This window comes from Xiphophorus hellerii, chromosome 8 (genome assembly GCF_003331165.1).
Source record: "Xiphophorus hellerii strain 12219 chromosome 8, Xiphophorus_hellerii-4.1, whole genome shotgun sequence".
NCBI classification, from domain to species: Eukaryota; Metazoa; Chordata; class Actinopteri; order Cyprinodontiformes; family Poeciliidae; genus Xiphophorus; species Xiphophorus hellerii.
The window spans coordinates 4,269,485-4,285,570 of record NC_045679.1 but is presented as its reverse complement, the minus strand read 5'-3'; the positions used below and the strand labels follow the sequence as shown (position 1 = coordinate 4,285,570).

At 35.0% G+C, this 16,086-nt stretch overlaps 1 protein-coding gene across 1 annotated transcript in view; it reads left to right on the top strand.

Moving 5' to 3' along the window:
- npr2 (natriuretic peptide receptor 2) overlaps positions 1–16,086 on the top strand; it is a 63,306-nt gene that overhangs the window by 14,617 nt on the left and 32,603 nt on the right. Inside the window, exons 3-7 of the mRNA XM_032570182.1 lie at positions 4,147–4,260; positions 4,523–4,658; positions 6,115–6,209; positions 8,352–8,487; positions 9,909–9,993. Coding sequence (XP_032426073.1) covers positions 4,147–4,260; positions 4,523–4,658; positions 6,115–6,209; positions 8,352–8,487; positions 9,909–9,993 — 566 coding nt within the window. The remainder of the gene's footprint in view (positions 1–4,146; positions 4,261–4,522; positions 4,659–6,114; positions 6,210–8,351; positions 8,488–9,908; positions 9,994–16,086) is intronic.

The following is a 16,086-nucleotide window of genomic DNA, read 5'->3' as shown; positions in this document are numbered from 1 at the left end:
ATCCACGTTTTTTTGAAGATAAACGGTACAAATTGGTCTTTAAGGGAGCTATCTTTACGTTTTTTTTACAAACTGTAACATGTTTGTGTAAATTTGTATAATTCTGCCTTAAATTGTTTTAGTGCTGCCCTCTTTGGGTTGAACATTGGCTACTGCAGTTAAATTTTCCTATTGGTTACAACTGTACAGCTTGGTTGTATCTGGTTCAGGTATAAAACCATCTCACTCAGACACGCCCCCTAGTGGTGAGTCAGGAGTTGGAATAGCGAACGTGTTGATCATTGATCTATAGCATTTTTTCTTGTTTGCACCAGTGATTTACTTTTTATATGGAAATAATGGGGTGGAATGGGTCTCCTCTGTTTTATCTGCCAAAAAGTCTCAAATTACATAGAAAAACCTGCAAATTTATCATTTAAAAAAGAAATAGTTTAGAAATAGTGTCTGTAGTTTTGTCACTAGTCCATTGAAAAAATTATGCTAAATCTGTTGGTAGTCTTTTTTTTTTTTTTAATTACTAGATTTGTCGCTAGTTGCTTTTTTTTAAGAAAGAAAGTTGCTTGATTTTTCACTAGTCTATTAAATAAATGCTGAATTTGTCGCTAGTTTATTTAAAAATACAAACAATTCTAGATCTGTTGCTAGTCATTTTTTTAAAAAGCTAGATTTTCTGCTAGTTAATGAAAAAAGTCATTAGATTTTTTTAGTTGAGTTAAAAAAACTGAATCAATAGATTTGTGGCAAGTTGCTTCTTTTTTTAAACAAAGAAAGTTGCCAGATTTGTTGCTAGTCTATGAAGAAAATGCTAAATTTGTCGCTAGTCGATTAAAAGGAAGTTTCTAGATTTGTTGCTAAAATAGTTGCAAAATACAAAGACAGTGCCGCTAAACTAGTAACAGTACTTTTTTCATCCTGACCACGCCCCCTTTTGACCGCCCCATTCATCCTCGGCTTGACCACGCCCCTTTGTGTCTTGGCTCCGCCCACTTTATGGAACTTTTTCCAGAGATGCCTGGGGGCGGGGCTTTGCTTTCCCAGTGTTTGTTACGCTTCTACACATAAATATACTTAGTGTCTATTTACTAATTAGGACACCTTTGGTCCAGATTTTATTTCAGTGTAAGAGTTAATATAACTTTAAAAACGGATAATTTACCTTTCATTTCACCACAATGCACTACTTTATGTTGGTTTATAAAGTTTGTGATTTTTACTCCAACAGGTAAACTTTCTAGCAGGTGCCCACCATCTGTTAGCGTTATCGATTTGGAGACAGCTAAACGTCCGGCTAGCTGGACACTGAGGATTATATAATGTTACTGGGCTTCAGTTCTGTTAGTACAAAACTAGTTTTCTGGGCCACAGCAGAGCCAAAGGGTTCACTGAACTAAACAGACAATTAAAATCTCACAATGCCAACTACTGTCTGAGCTAAACAATGCTTCAATTGTGCTGGAACCCTATTAGTGCGTTTTCTGTCAGGCGGGGGTTTCCTGGTGTTTAATTGCTAGCTAACGTGCAGGAGCAGACAGGAGTCAGGGTGTTTCCAGTGTGAAGAATCAGGAGAACAATTTTATTTTTATTTTATTAACAGTCACTGAAATCTGCAGCAATTTATTTATTTTATATTGAAAATATAAACACATTTCTGTAAACTAGTTGCATTATGTTAAAGCGCTATAGCTGACATGCTAACTATTAACGATGTTGATGGGAAGCTTTTCTCTATCAGGGATGCTCAAAGTGTGGCCAGTGGGCCATTTGTGGCCTGTGAAATGATTTTGTCCGGCCCCCAAGTCAAGAATGGTAAAAATTTGGCCAACAAAACCAAAACAATTTTAGACCCAAAAAATGTGGAAATTTGAAATAGTTTTTCTTTTAATAAGGCAACAACCTGAATCCCTTTTTACATTTTGTATTATTTAAAAAACATGGCCGCATCATCACCCCATTATTATGAATTAATATAATGTAATTTTCAATAAAAATATTTCTTCAGTTAATGTTCTAATTGACTTTTATTTCTTGATGCATTCTGTGTACAAAATAATAATCATTGTTTGGAGAGGAAACTGAACTGTTTTCAAAATAAGAGCATGAATATATGAACTGCTTGAAGAGTTCTTAATAGTCGAAAACCAAAACTTTAACACAGAAAATGAACTTTAGTCAACTGAAAGTTTGCAAAACAGCCAAATTTATCTGGAGAGATTAAATTAGAGGAAGCTACGTACACTAAACATTTCAAAAGTTAGCAGAAAATGCTAATTCTTTATATATTTACTTTAATTATTCTGGTGTTAATACACTAATTATTCATTATTTAATTTGTATTTGTGATCAATAACATATTTTTGAATAGAATTTAATTAATGCACTAAATGTTTGCTAAACAGAAAACAATATATATTTATAATTTTTTGGGACGCCCCAGAATCTGAGCCCTGGGCTTCTGCCACATCCCTCCAACCTACAGTTCTTCTTCTGCAATCCTCCCTGTAAAAAAAAACATGCTATTTTACACTTTTGCGTGTTTTTTCTTTCATTTTTATCGTTGTTTTGGGGTTGCCCCGGCAGGATAATGAGTCACCTCTAATTAGTGGAAAGATATGCGATCCCGGGTTGCAGCACGAATGTTTTTCTTTCAGTTGAAGAATCGGTGCCAGTTACCAACTCTGGCTAAAAATATTTACAACAACATTCAGTTGAACTACAAGAAAAGTCTTGTTAAGCAGATTTTACATTAAAAGCCCCAAACGTAACCGTGGAGGAACGGAAAACGGCGCCTCCAGATACTTTCCCTGGGTATCTATGGTGTTGTTTGTCAAACAATAAGCAGGTCTTCCTCTGTATGGATTTGCTGGCGGGTTCCGACGCGGCTTGTTGTGGCAACGCAGAGTTTTTTCGGTGCATTAATTGCTTGTGGAAGTTTGAGGTTTTAATCACTGTTGTGACACGAGAAATGATCCCCAGCTTCTTAAGTAGAAAGCAATGCTGACAGACTTTATTAAAAATGCCCCAGGGTTCGGTTTTTAGACCGCAGGTATTTAATGATTCGCATTTTTTGTCACGTAACAACAGCAAACTTTAATGAGTTTTATATATAATATTATAAACCAGAAAAATAATGATTTTTACATTGTTTTTATAGATAAACGTGTGAACTGTAAGGTACCCATTCAACTATTTTATTGTTTCTTTTTTTTCATTAAATGTTTTTCATAAATTCCTCTCAATTAATGATTCTAATCTTTGTTTGCTGTTATTTTATATTGATTATTTTATTGATTTTGGCACTTTTAGATTTCTGTAAATGTAAAGTGAGATATAAATGTAATTTATTATTGTTATTGGTCTACCTATAAATTTGATAAAAATCTATTGCTGTATTTCTTTTTCTTTCTTACTGCTGCTTTTCAGAAAGTAAACTCTACATTTTATTTTTCTTATTTTGCAACAACTAAGTGTTATAGCAGTAACTCAATTAATCACATTATAGATTAAAATCAGCTCAATAATTATTTTAAAACATTTTTTATTAACATTTATGGTTTCAGTTGTGTGTGTTTTTATTATTTTTGGTCATTTTGTTTACTTATCTTGGATATTTAAGTTACATTTACTTAAGTAACTTCTGGAAAATGTACTTTTAGGAGTCTTTTTACTACGCTGTACTTGTTACTTTTACTTGAGTAATTTTATTATGAAGTATTTTTACTCTTACTTGAGTAAAAGTTCTGGATTTTCTTCCCACTGAATGAAAAACAAACATGTTTTAACCAAAACTTCACCAGACACAGACCTGCAGCATTTGTTAAAGTTTCATAAGTTTTATATTTAAACAAACATTTTCTTTTGTCTGATTTTGTTATTTTTTGTTACTTATATGAATTATTATAATTTTCATCCTTAAAACACCAAAATATCCACATAACTTTCTATTTTGGTCCATCTGATGATGTAATTTTTAAATATTAAATGATTGATCATTTGATCAGTTACTCAGCACTTGAATACTTTTTATGTTGAAGTAGCGCTTCTCTTACTTGACTACAGTTTCTGGGTATTTTTTCCACATCTTGTTTGAAATAAACCTAAATGTTTCTCTTCTAATCCGTCTTTTTCTCCGTTTTGTGCTTCCTCCAGTCCGTTTTCATCATCACGTACCATAACCCAGAGAACCCAGAATACCTGGACTTCCAGAAGAGACTCCATGCCAGAGCTCAGAGGGATTTCGGTGTTCATTTGGAGCCATCATTAGTAAGTATTAAACTACTGTGAGTTCTAGGTTGCACAACAACCTCTGTAATTTTTTATGGGACAATCTAGACGGAGAAAACATCCCACTGTGCAGAGTAATTGCTTGAACTTAATGAGGAATGAGGTTTACAGTTCTGTTTGCAGTCAGTTTATGTGTGAGAGCGTAAAAACAGCATTTTGTTTAGATTCTGCAGAGTAAGTGCAGTTTTGCTGCTGCAGAAACTCTTGTTCTCGTTGGTTTGAGTAACGCCTGTTGTTGCAGATGGACTACATAGCTGGCAGTTTCTATGATGGCTTTCTGCTGTACGCCATGGCGCTGGAGGACACGCTGGCGGAGGGCGGGGTGCAGAACGACGGCATCAACATCACGATGAGGACGCAGAACCGCCGATTCTGGGGTGACACATTTCTACCAAGAACCTGTTCATTTAATCTCAAACAAATGACTGACTAGTAGAGCTGCAGCTGACCATTGCTGTAATAATCGACTTTTCTAATGATTAATCGATTGTTCTGACGATTAATCAAATATAAAAAGGGCACATTCTGCAGATCTCTTTATTTGTCCACTTAAACCTTTTTTATACAATATAAGAAATACAGGATAAGATAGAAAGAAGCAAATAATGAAATTCCTTCTTTAAATAAGAGAAATATTGTATTGTCATAGCAACCCAGTAAATCTGAACTGGGTGAAACTACAATGTTTGAATTTTTTTTTTTTTTTTTTTTAGAATTGTTTTTTCTCAGAATTTTTAATTTCTTTGTCTCCAAATTTAGATTTTTTTTTCAGAAGTTCAAGTTTTTTTCTTCGAATTTTTACTTCTTTTTTTCTGAATTTTGAGATTTTTTTCTCAGAATTTAAAATTTTTTCTCTCCAATTTTTTTTCATCAGAAGTCTGAGTTTTTTTGTCTGAATTTTTACTTTATTTTCTTAGAATTTTGTCTTTTTTCTCAGAATTTTGACTTGTTTTCTTACAATTTTTTATTTTTTCTCAAAATGTTGACTATTTTTTTTAGAATTGTGACTTAGAAAAAAAAATCTTTTCTCTTCTTTCGGTGGACCGAATCGTCTTCCGTACTAAGACAAATTTACAGACAAATACAAAATTTATAGCTATTTTGTACAGTTTCTTTCCTAATAACTGCTCTGAATATGTTTCTTTTCACCAAATATCCATTTTTAAAATCTGTATACTCCTGTTTTATAAACAGGCCCTGAATCATAAATCTTTGCAAACATAGATCACGCCCTCAGTTGTTTGGTTGGAAACAAAAACAAATGTTTACTGTAGTTCTTTGTTCATTTTTGTCTTTCTAAGTATGTTTTAAATGACCAGTTTACAGTTTGTCTAATTTGTTTGATTGGATTTCTTGTTTTTACTTGGTTTGTTTCCTGTTTTCAAATGACTCCATACCAGAACACGTGCTCTGACCTCTGAAACATTAACATGTGTTTTAACTTTCGATGTGCATCTACTGTTAAATAAACAGCAGATGAATGTTCTGTTGTTGAACCAGGCCAAATGTTTGGTTCTACTAAATACCGAAACGAAAAACTGTATCTGAATCTGATTTAAATCTGCAGCTTTCTAACAGTGATTACAGCCTGATTGCACATTTTTACAAATCACCTCAATCCAAAGTGTGTTTTCATGCTTGATGTGTGTTGTGGCATATCGTACTTATAGAGGCAAAACGGTGTAAAGGTCTGAGCTTAAAATGGATAATTATGGTTGTTTTTCCATGGCGTAATTCGCCTGGAAGCCTTTAAAAATATCAAACAGTAATACAGAAAATGGCATTTTGATTGAGCAACAAACCTCATTAATGCTGCTAATTTTTCTGTCTTAGGAATCACCGGACTCGTTACCATAGATGACAAAAATGCGAGAAACATAGACGTGGACCTGTGGTCGATGACCAACCAGGAGACGGGAGAGTTTGGGGTGAGTCCAGGTTCACAGTCTCGGAAAGTTTTAACATATTTTAGCAGCCAGGTGTTTTTACTTTCACATTCTCTGATGTTTGGGAACATTGGGAACAAAACTTTCTTTTAGTAAATTTGAACTGAGAGAACCTAGGACTATGCCAGGAGTTTTGACTACAAAACTGAATTCTGACTTTTTTCTCAGAAATCTGCCCTTTTTTTGAAAATTAGAATCTTTTCTCAGAAATACAATTTTGAAATTTCTCTGTTTTAAAATTTTCCCAGGATTCTGACTAATCTGACAATCCTGTCTTTTTTTCTCAGATTTCTCACATTTTCTCAGAATTCTGACTTTTTTCTCACAATTTTGAAATTTCTCAGAATTTTGACATTTTCTCAAACTTTCATGTCAAAATTCAGAGATTTTTTTCCCAGAATTCTGACTTTTTCTTGACAAGTTTTGGCTAAAATGTACAAAGTTGCTTTTAGCTTAAATGCTAAATGTATATATATATATTTACAGTTTTGGCCTAATTGCTGCTGTGAATATATTGTTTTTTCACCAGATGGCTTTTTTGCCTAATTGATGACTCAAGTAGCTGCTGATTATTTCAGTAATCAATTAATCACGATTAATCGTTTCAGACCTACAGAATAGTTCATGTTTAAATCAGTGGCTGCAAAACAAACCTTTATGCTTGAATCACCGGATCTTTTCGGCAGATATTCTGTCTATTTTGTGCTGCACATCACAGTTAAACATCTCTACTTTGGTCTCTTCTTCCCAAACAACATGAGTCTTGTTTCAGTCTTTTTTATAGCGAAATGTGCTAACATTAATATTGTTTGAGTTTATTTTCTGACTGTCTTGTCATAAACGTTCATATCATTCAGCTTTGCACAATCCGACCTCTGGGTGAACTTCCTTCTTGTTTAAATGCCATAGACAGACACTGTACACCATTACACTGATAATTTATTGTAAAACTGCTGTTAAGAAATAAAAAGACACTTCACAGATGGTGTTTGAAAGATTAAACAGGTCCAAACCCAAACAGAACTGCAAACATTTCTACTTTTGGCTTCCAGAGAACCGTCTTCAAAATGTTCCCTGCTAACCTTACGTAGCGCGTTGCAAACTGTAAACAGCAGTTTTTATGACTTTCCTCTTTATATTAACATGCACAAAACGTCCCTCAACCTCAAAATGAAACAAGATTTTATTATTAAGTTAAATGACAGTTTTATTGATGAAATATGTCTCCTGTGTATGTCGATTATTAATTGTTTCCATTATAAATGTCTGCAAAACTTTGTCAGTGTTCTGCTAATTTTGAAAAAACACAATTTTGCAATTGTGGCGTTTCTATTAAATACGAAACACTATTAAAGTCACATCTGAACAAGTTTGTTCAACAGATAAGTAATTAAAAAACATGGCGCGCCATCATCTTCCAACCACTTCCTGTTGTCATCTTTGTCGTTTCCACCAGTAGTAACATCTGTTATCGCGTTACTCGTGATGAAAAAAAACTGCATTACTCTGCATTGGATCATGTCCATAAAACCATCATGATCCATACTGGAATGGTGCAGTGAGAAATGTTTAATTATTGACATACCTGTATATTAGCACTCATGCTAGGAGGAATTTATTTTCCTATAAATTGACTTAAATTCAGTGTTTTGTGGACTTCAGGTGCCACAAAACACAAACTAGCCTAAATGCAAAATGGCACCTTGAAAATTAATTCTCCAAAAGCAGGAAGTGGACTACAGAGCAGGGCATTCTGGGTAAATACAACCAAAGCATGTTTATTGCCACCGGGAGAAAAGTTTCATAAACTTTTACCAAAGACTAAAGAGAAAACCTTCAAATGCTAAAATCTGACACTGTTCCATTTTTGTTTAAGAAGCTTCTCTCAGTGTCTTCAGAAGTTTTTGTCATTTTCTTCAGTGGTTCTTGTTGCAGCGCCCCCACAGGCGGGGAGGGGAACAGCTTTTTCAAACGGTTTCTTTTGACAGTACAGGGTGAAAGAGAACCTCAGCAGCTGAAAATGTAACAAAGCCACTTTGGTCTCAACAGGAACCGAGTCTTCTCAACTATCAGACGTGAAAACACCCTAATGCTAACGTTAGCTTCCATTCTGTGTGTCGGCAGGTCGTGGCGTACTTCAACGGAAGCAGTAAAGAAATCATTTGGTCGCAGACGGAGAAGATCCACTGGCCCAGCGGTGGACCGCCGCTGGACAATCCGCCATGTGTGTTTTCCACAGACGACCCTTCCTGCAACGATGGTATGGTGTAATGAATGGACTGTTAGGAAATTGATGCACACAACTGACTTTTAATGATTTTTCCCACTTTATTTGTACATAAAACTGAACTGTAGGGAATGCTAATGCTTAATTTTATCTGTAGGAAATTATGGTTTTGATGTTAGAAAAAGTTATTTTATCCAAATATTTTCCTTTCTGTTCACCCAACTGAAGGTATTTAATTGTGTTGAGTAATGAAACAGACCACTAACACAGAAATGGTTTGCTAATAAAACCATATAAAATGTACTAATTGGCTTGTAATTATTGTCTATAACATGGTGTCACAATTCAAAATCTTGAAACCATAAAAAGCTGTGAATATTTACATAAATGTGATTTTGCCATCTTCTGTATTTCATAAATTTGCAAAAACTCTCAAAACATTTTTCCATATTGTCCTTATGGACTATTTGTGTGTATAATTTTGAAAAAAGATTAATTTTGATACAATTTAAGTGACAATAAGGCTGTAAAAAGCAAAACACAGAAAAAATGAAGCCTTCAATTTAGATTTCGAAAACTGAATTATCTCCCAAAAAAATTTAAAGGTTAAAAACTAGAGATTAAATTTGCTCTCTTCTTCTTTTTATTCTCTACATCTTTTAAGAAATTGGCTCTAATCTTCTTCCGTACATAGTTTGGACTCTGGTTTGGTCAGTTGTTTTTCCCCCCACTTACTGGATAAGATTATTTTTTGACAAATGAATTATCTCCAAAAATGTTTTTAAAGATTCAAAGCTCAACATGAAATTTGTTCTATTGTTCCTTTTTATTCTCTGCACCTTTTAAGAAATTGGCTCTAATCTTCTTCCGTACATCATGACTTATGGCCATTGCAGTATTTTCTAATCTCTTCCCAGCATGGACAGGGTTGTTTCAGGTTGTGTGTGTGTGTGTGGGTGTGTGTGTGTGTGTGTGTGTCGCTGTCCTGCACTGCGGCGGCGTGTTGCAGATGGTTTCATGCTGTACAGGCCGTTAAACCGAATCATTGAGGGAAAATTCTCCGTTTTATTGCGGCTCTTCCCACAGTGTGAACTCCACCTAAATTCTGCACATATTTAACCTGCTGAAATATGTAGATCATAATCTAAACTCCACAGTCGGATTCAGATGGCAGTAAATTAAGACAGTCGGATGGGGTGGAAAGAAAAAGAAAAGATTTTCCATAATTACGGCTATCGGGTTGTGCAATGATTTACTGCGGGACTTAATTAGGGTTTTAAATGCGCATCAGGGATGTGAAATGGTTGTGCTGTTTGGTGGTTTGACAGACGGCTGCAGCGGTGCAGCTGTGATTTTTCTCAGCACACATATTTCTCCCTCAGACTTCTAAGAAACCATCATGGCCATCTGCTGCACATATGAGGCCGTGACGCTGTTATCCTGCTTGTTTCCAGGTCAGCTCCCCGTTCTGGGCATCGTCGCCGTCGGTTCTGGATTAGCGCTCATCATCTTCGGGATCTCCAGTTTCCTCATTTACAGGTGAGTTCGACGGAACTAATGCTGGCTTAAAACTTCCTTTCCTGCAACTGATTTAGTGCCGTTTTATTGAAAGTTGGGGGTAAATAGAAGAGTTTGTTTGAGGCTGGTGTGTGTTTATGTAATGCAGCAGCAGCTCAGCAGGTGACTTTGCGAAACGCAGGGATGAGGTTTGCCTGAGCTGCCAGGTGAGCTCATAGGCTGGCCCCCTAAAAGCTGCCACTCTCACTTGATGATCATTAGTGTGTTTTAAAAGCTCATTTTCTTTCCCTCTGGGGTTAAAAAATAAAAAGCTGCTTGTTTGAAAAACATTTTTCATGGAGACTGAAATGCATTTGTTCTTAAATGGGACCTGTTATGCAAAATTCACATTTTGCTCGTTTTTGTACTTCCATTTGGGTTTCTAAACCAGCCCAAGCACTTAAAAAAAACACATAAGTTCATGTTTTTTTGTTATCTGGAAAAAATCATTTCAAATGTAGCAACTGCAGAGAAGCCCAGCCTGTTACCTAGCAACTCCAGTGGAATTCCGCCCGTTACCTAGCAACCCAAGCAGAGCCCCAGCTCATTTGGTCAGCTGGTTTTACCACTGTACAATGGCTGCTGGAAAAATTCAAGAGCTTTGTTGTTGACTTGCCATTCAGAAACCACTGACTGCATTCTTGTTGGTTGTGCAGGAGGCTCCACTTCTGGTTTTCGAAGATGTACTGTTATATAGTTGCACATCTGTTTGCAGCCATTTTCACGTGTGAATATAAATGTTTAGTTGGGGGCGTGGTCAGCAGCAGACTGTTTGGATTTAAAGTGACAAGACGCCCTAAAACAGCTAAATATAGGTAGAGCTGAGCAGACTGAAATGTCATTATTTAAATGAATTTGTGCAAAACGGGATGAACATGTTTTGTAGCCCATAGAGTCATCCTAACCTGCTCAAAGAAGCATAACAGGTATTCTTTAACTAGGACACTTTAAGCATTAGATATATTGTGTTTTAAAACTGAAACAGGCTTTTCAGCTTTGCTATTGGTCGGATTTTAATATATAAAATGTTACCAATGTTATAAATGTTTTGGTTTATGCAAAAAAAAAATCTTTCAAATGAAACCTTATCTTACACATTTTTTCTACATCTTTCAATTGTAGTTAATTTAACTCATTTTCTTTCTTTTTAAATACAGATAGAATTAAAAGCGCAAGTTTTGTAAAAACTTCCAACAGATCTAGAAAGTAGCTTCTCTCTGTACCCGTTCCCGCGGCTAACAGTTAAACGTATAAACTGATGTTATGATTAAAACTTTTATATTTTTTTATTTATATACTTTATTTACATTTTATAAATCAGATTAAGAACATTCCAGAATATCAGGGTTGGGCACCGCTAACTAAAATATTAGCTGCTCTAACCCTAAAGCACTAATCATAAACATTAGTTTTGCTGGTGCTAAACTGCTATGCTAACAAAATAGTTAGCTGAAGCTAATGCTAATGCTCTAACTTCAATTTAAATTACGTCTCCCTGAAAGACTACAATGTTCGAGAACCAATTTGATTTTGACATTTTTATTTACGTTACGTATTTCCCTTAGATGTTGTGTTAATGTTTATGTTGTTTTCTACTGTCTGCTTATTTTGTTCCTGCACGTTTCTGATTTAAATTAAGTTATTTAAGAGAAAGTGAGGAGAGGAAATGGAACTGCCCACTTCAAAATAAAAGCATGAATATAAACGTCTAATTACTTGAATAATTACTAACGGTTAGCCAAAGCTTTGACACATGTCAAACTTTATTCAACTGAAAGTTTACAAAATAACCAAGTAAATTAGCGCTTTAAAATTTCTCTGGAAAATTAATTTATGGGATGCTAAGTGTGCAAAAGGTTTTTAAAGTTCGCTAACGTGCTAAACAAAGAATTAGCTCCGCTATTAGCACAACCGGAGAATATTAAATGAAGGTTAGATGCTAACTGCTCATCACTACTTGACATAACCACATTTTAAAAAACAAAACTGAAAAAGTCCTTCAGCAATGGCAGCATTTAAGCTAGCTGGCTGAATTTAAGCTTTTGTACCCGACTTCGCTGACCTGCAGACTGTGCAGTTAGTTTTACGCAGGTTAAATTTAGAAATGATTGTGTCCTGAATGTTAAGTGATTATGGTGTTTAGCTAAGTGTTTAACTAGCGGCTGACGCCCCCGAGCTGTTCGGTTTTATGTGTGTGTTTAAGGAGAAATAAAAGCTCGTCTAATGGTTTTAACTTTCTGCTGAACATTCAGCTGTAAAAACAACGGAAACAAAATAGTTTCAGTGTCCCAAGTGGCACCGTCTACATCTTTATGTCGTAGCCTTATTTAATTACACCCTCAGTAAATCATGCATGCTCCAAGTAATTAAACTCCTGGAAGGGATTTATAACCCCGAGTTAATGTCATGGGTAATATCTGCAAACAGGGAAGGAAATTAATGTTTTTTTTCTTCTTTTGTTGCTTTTTCTGCACTAGACGGTTTTACTCTGAGCTTATAACTTATGCGCCACTGTACAGCTAACAAATCACACCGGTAATTTGATTACTTATCCAATACTGACCATTAACACAAACAAGTGTTAATCACCAGCCAATCAGAATGGATTTTGATCAGAGGAACGGCGGAGGAAAGATGGAGGAGCAGCTATCCACGCGAGGTAATTCCACTAAACATAAATCTGACTTAATTACCCCCCCGAAAAACAAGTAATGAAATAACTAACATTTAATTTGATCCAGAGAGTGTGTTTAACTCTCAGTCAATTAGCTCTTTCTTCTCTTTTCTCCTCTCTTCAGCTCACAGTTCAGCAAGCGCTTCAAGGTTTCCAAACTAGGTAGTTTTCCTGAATGCTTGTCTGGTAAGTTTTGCTCTCTTGGCGTTCTTTCAGAATCCTTGTAACCGGTGCCAAAAAATGTATTGCCCCCTTTTTAATATCTTCTTTTGTCACTTCTTCTTAGTCACTTTTAAATTTTTTACATCATCTAACGAAGACAGTTATGAGCGTTGATGCAGAAAACTGTTTTCTAACGAGGATTTCATTAATTAATTGGGAGGAAAAAACACAAAGCCACATTTTTTTGCTCCCTAAGCGTTTTACTTTGCTGTGAATTAATTTTTTTTTCTGAAATAAGATTTTTTCTATGCAGAAGTTGTTGTTTTTTTTAAATGTGATGAGTTTTTGTTGCTAAAATGCGATTTTCTTTTCTGTTTTTTGCATGATCCTTCGTTTTACTAATTAAACCCGACCACAGCCAGACTTGTGTGTGAACCGCTTATTACTCCAAAACAACCCAAATGTGCAGAAGAAGAATGTTGACGCCGAACTGCAGCAACAAGTCATAATGGATCCCGCCATTAATGGATCTACTTTAAAGTTTACTCAGCAATGAGAGCCGACGGTATCGTCACAAAATCAGCAAAATCACAAAGGAAGCAAATAAAAGAGTCGGTTTTTAGGGTGACAAAAACTTCTTTCATAATTTCATCATCATAATTTTCAGCTATTGTTTACATCCAGATGTACTGCATCTGATTTATTCTGGTCACGAGTCACGATGCATGTGTAACTTTAAAATGACGTAAAAGTCACCGTTCAGACTGCTGACGCTTTGAAAACAGTCGGATTCGTGTTTTCAAAGCGGCACAAATTGGATATTTTGGTGTGAAACGATCAGATTCTGATCCTGAGATGTTTCATCGGCTTCTTCTCCTGGATGAGTCCTTGATGCGCCTTTGGAGTGATTTTGGTAGGTTGGCCTCTGCTGGGACGCTCCACCCGTCTTCCATAATGTCTCTCTCTGTACTGGAGAGAGGAGTTTCTTCTGCCATCTTTGGTTAGCGTAGCATCATCAGAAACCTCTGGAGACGGCGCTGAAACGAAGGATTCTTTATAAAACGATGAACATTACAGAAAATCCTCTTCAACAAACTGTCTTAAGTCAGAGGCCTCTTCATAACCGCTGTAATACAGACTGCTAGAGCTGTATTGCTGTATGCGAGAGCCATCAGCATCTACAGACACTTGGATAATGAGTTACACACTGCAAAAACACAAAATTTACCAAGTATTTTTGTCTAGTTTCTAGAGAAAATACTGTAATACAGTTGAAATGAGAGAAAAATAACTTAAAAGTAATTTTTTAAATAAGATATAGAAGCTTATTTTAAGTAAATAATTCCTTAATCTTGATGAAAAAGTGCCAATTCCATTGTCAGATTATTTCACTTACAGGAAAAGAAGTTTTGTTAAAAATTAAATAATTTGGTGATTAACTTTTTATTGCCAATATTAAGGAATTATTGACTTAAAACAAGCTTCTATTTCCTGCTGAAAAGTTACTTATAAGTTAGTTTTGTCTTATTTTAAGTGTAATAATATATTTGCTCTAGAAACAAAACAAAAATACTTGGTCAAATTTTGTGCTTTTGCAGTAAAATATTTAATTTCACTTTAGGATCAATGAAGTATCTTTGAATTGTCAATGTTTCACTTTTTACGACTTTTTGTTTTTACAGGAAGTTTAATCTGTTAAATAGATTAATTTTGGTATCTGTAACTGAAATCCTCGTTAGAAAACTGTTATTTTTTTAAACATGACAACAAGAAAAACAACAGAAGAAGAAATCTTTAATACTTTTTTCACATCCCTGCATCTTTAAAGCAACAAGTTTCTATTTGCGTTCTGGAAATTCTGGGACGTATTTGTAGGTCTGACCCACATTTTGGTTCTTTCATCTCAACTGCGACTATTTTTAGACACTTTTCCACAAAACGACCAAAATCTGAACGTCACTCATGTCATTTGAGGGAACTTTCTGCTTCCCGCCTGCATTCAGATGTGAGATTTGTGTCGTTTTTCTGAGCCTGAAACCAGAGACTAACAAATGGCTTCCTGTTTTTGCAGACAGCAGCGCGGGTTTCGCTGATGGACTGAGCGGCGGACAGCAGAGCTTTTAGCAGCTGCCTTTATTTCAGCCAGCTGCTGCTGCTCAGGCCTTTGATTTCCACAACTTGACCCACAAATATGCCACTAAAATGTCAGAAATGTTCTGCAGTTCCCCAGAACACAAGATAAGCTTCTCAAACTCAAGGTGCAATTCATATATCTGGGAGATATACGTGTTTAATTTCTATATTTTTGATAAGAAATTAATTTTTTTGTATAATTAAAAGTGTATTTACTGCTGTTTTGATGCTGTTTTTCTTGAATATATATAATTGTGGTTAAAAAGTAAGTACACCCATGGTTGTTCAAGCAGAACCTCAAATATACAAACTGTCTCTATTTATTGAACTAAAATTAGTTTATTTATAACATTCGCTCCTACTACAGTTCTTCAGTCTGGACTTTGACTAGGTCAGCCATTTTGTTTCAGATTTGCCGTTGTTTGTATTATTGATCCACTGATGACATTTGGTCACATTTAAATCTGCAAATATTTTGCATCATCACAACAGTTGATATCAGGTGTTTTTCTCTTGTTTTTGTCTCATCTATGCAGAAGAATCATAATTAGAGACGTTTTGTTGTTCATTCAGAGGAAAATCAAACTCCATGGGGATTTTTTTTCTAAAAAATAAACAAAAATGAGAAGAAATATTTTTGATTTAATAGCAGGACTCCTGTTCTCTAGAGAATCTCACTTGCTTACAATTATGTGCTTAGAATTTCATCAAATTTATTTTCTGTTTACAGATTTAATTCTTCTGTCAGGCTAGAAGCAACTTTTCCAGGCAATCATAGAAAGTTTGAGATGTTTGAACAAGAGATAAGGGCTGCAAATACCGACTATTTTAGTAATCAAGCTACCGATTATTGTGGCGATTAATTGATTAATCAGATTAAGAAGTAGACACATTCTACACATTCTTCATTTAAAAACATGCACCTTTTTATACAATAAAATATACAAATACACAAATAATTAATTTTCACATAAGAAAATAAAAGTTTATTTTCTAAAATTAAAATTTCTTTATTATTCCTTTGGTAAGTCTGAAATAAATGAAGGTAATGTTATACCGATTGCATTTAAAACACATTTAAATGCAAAATGTTGGTTTATTTACTG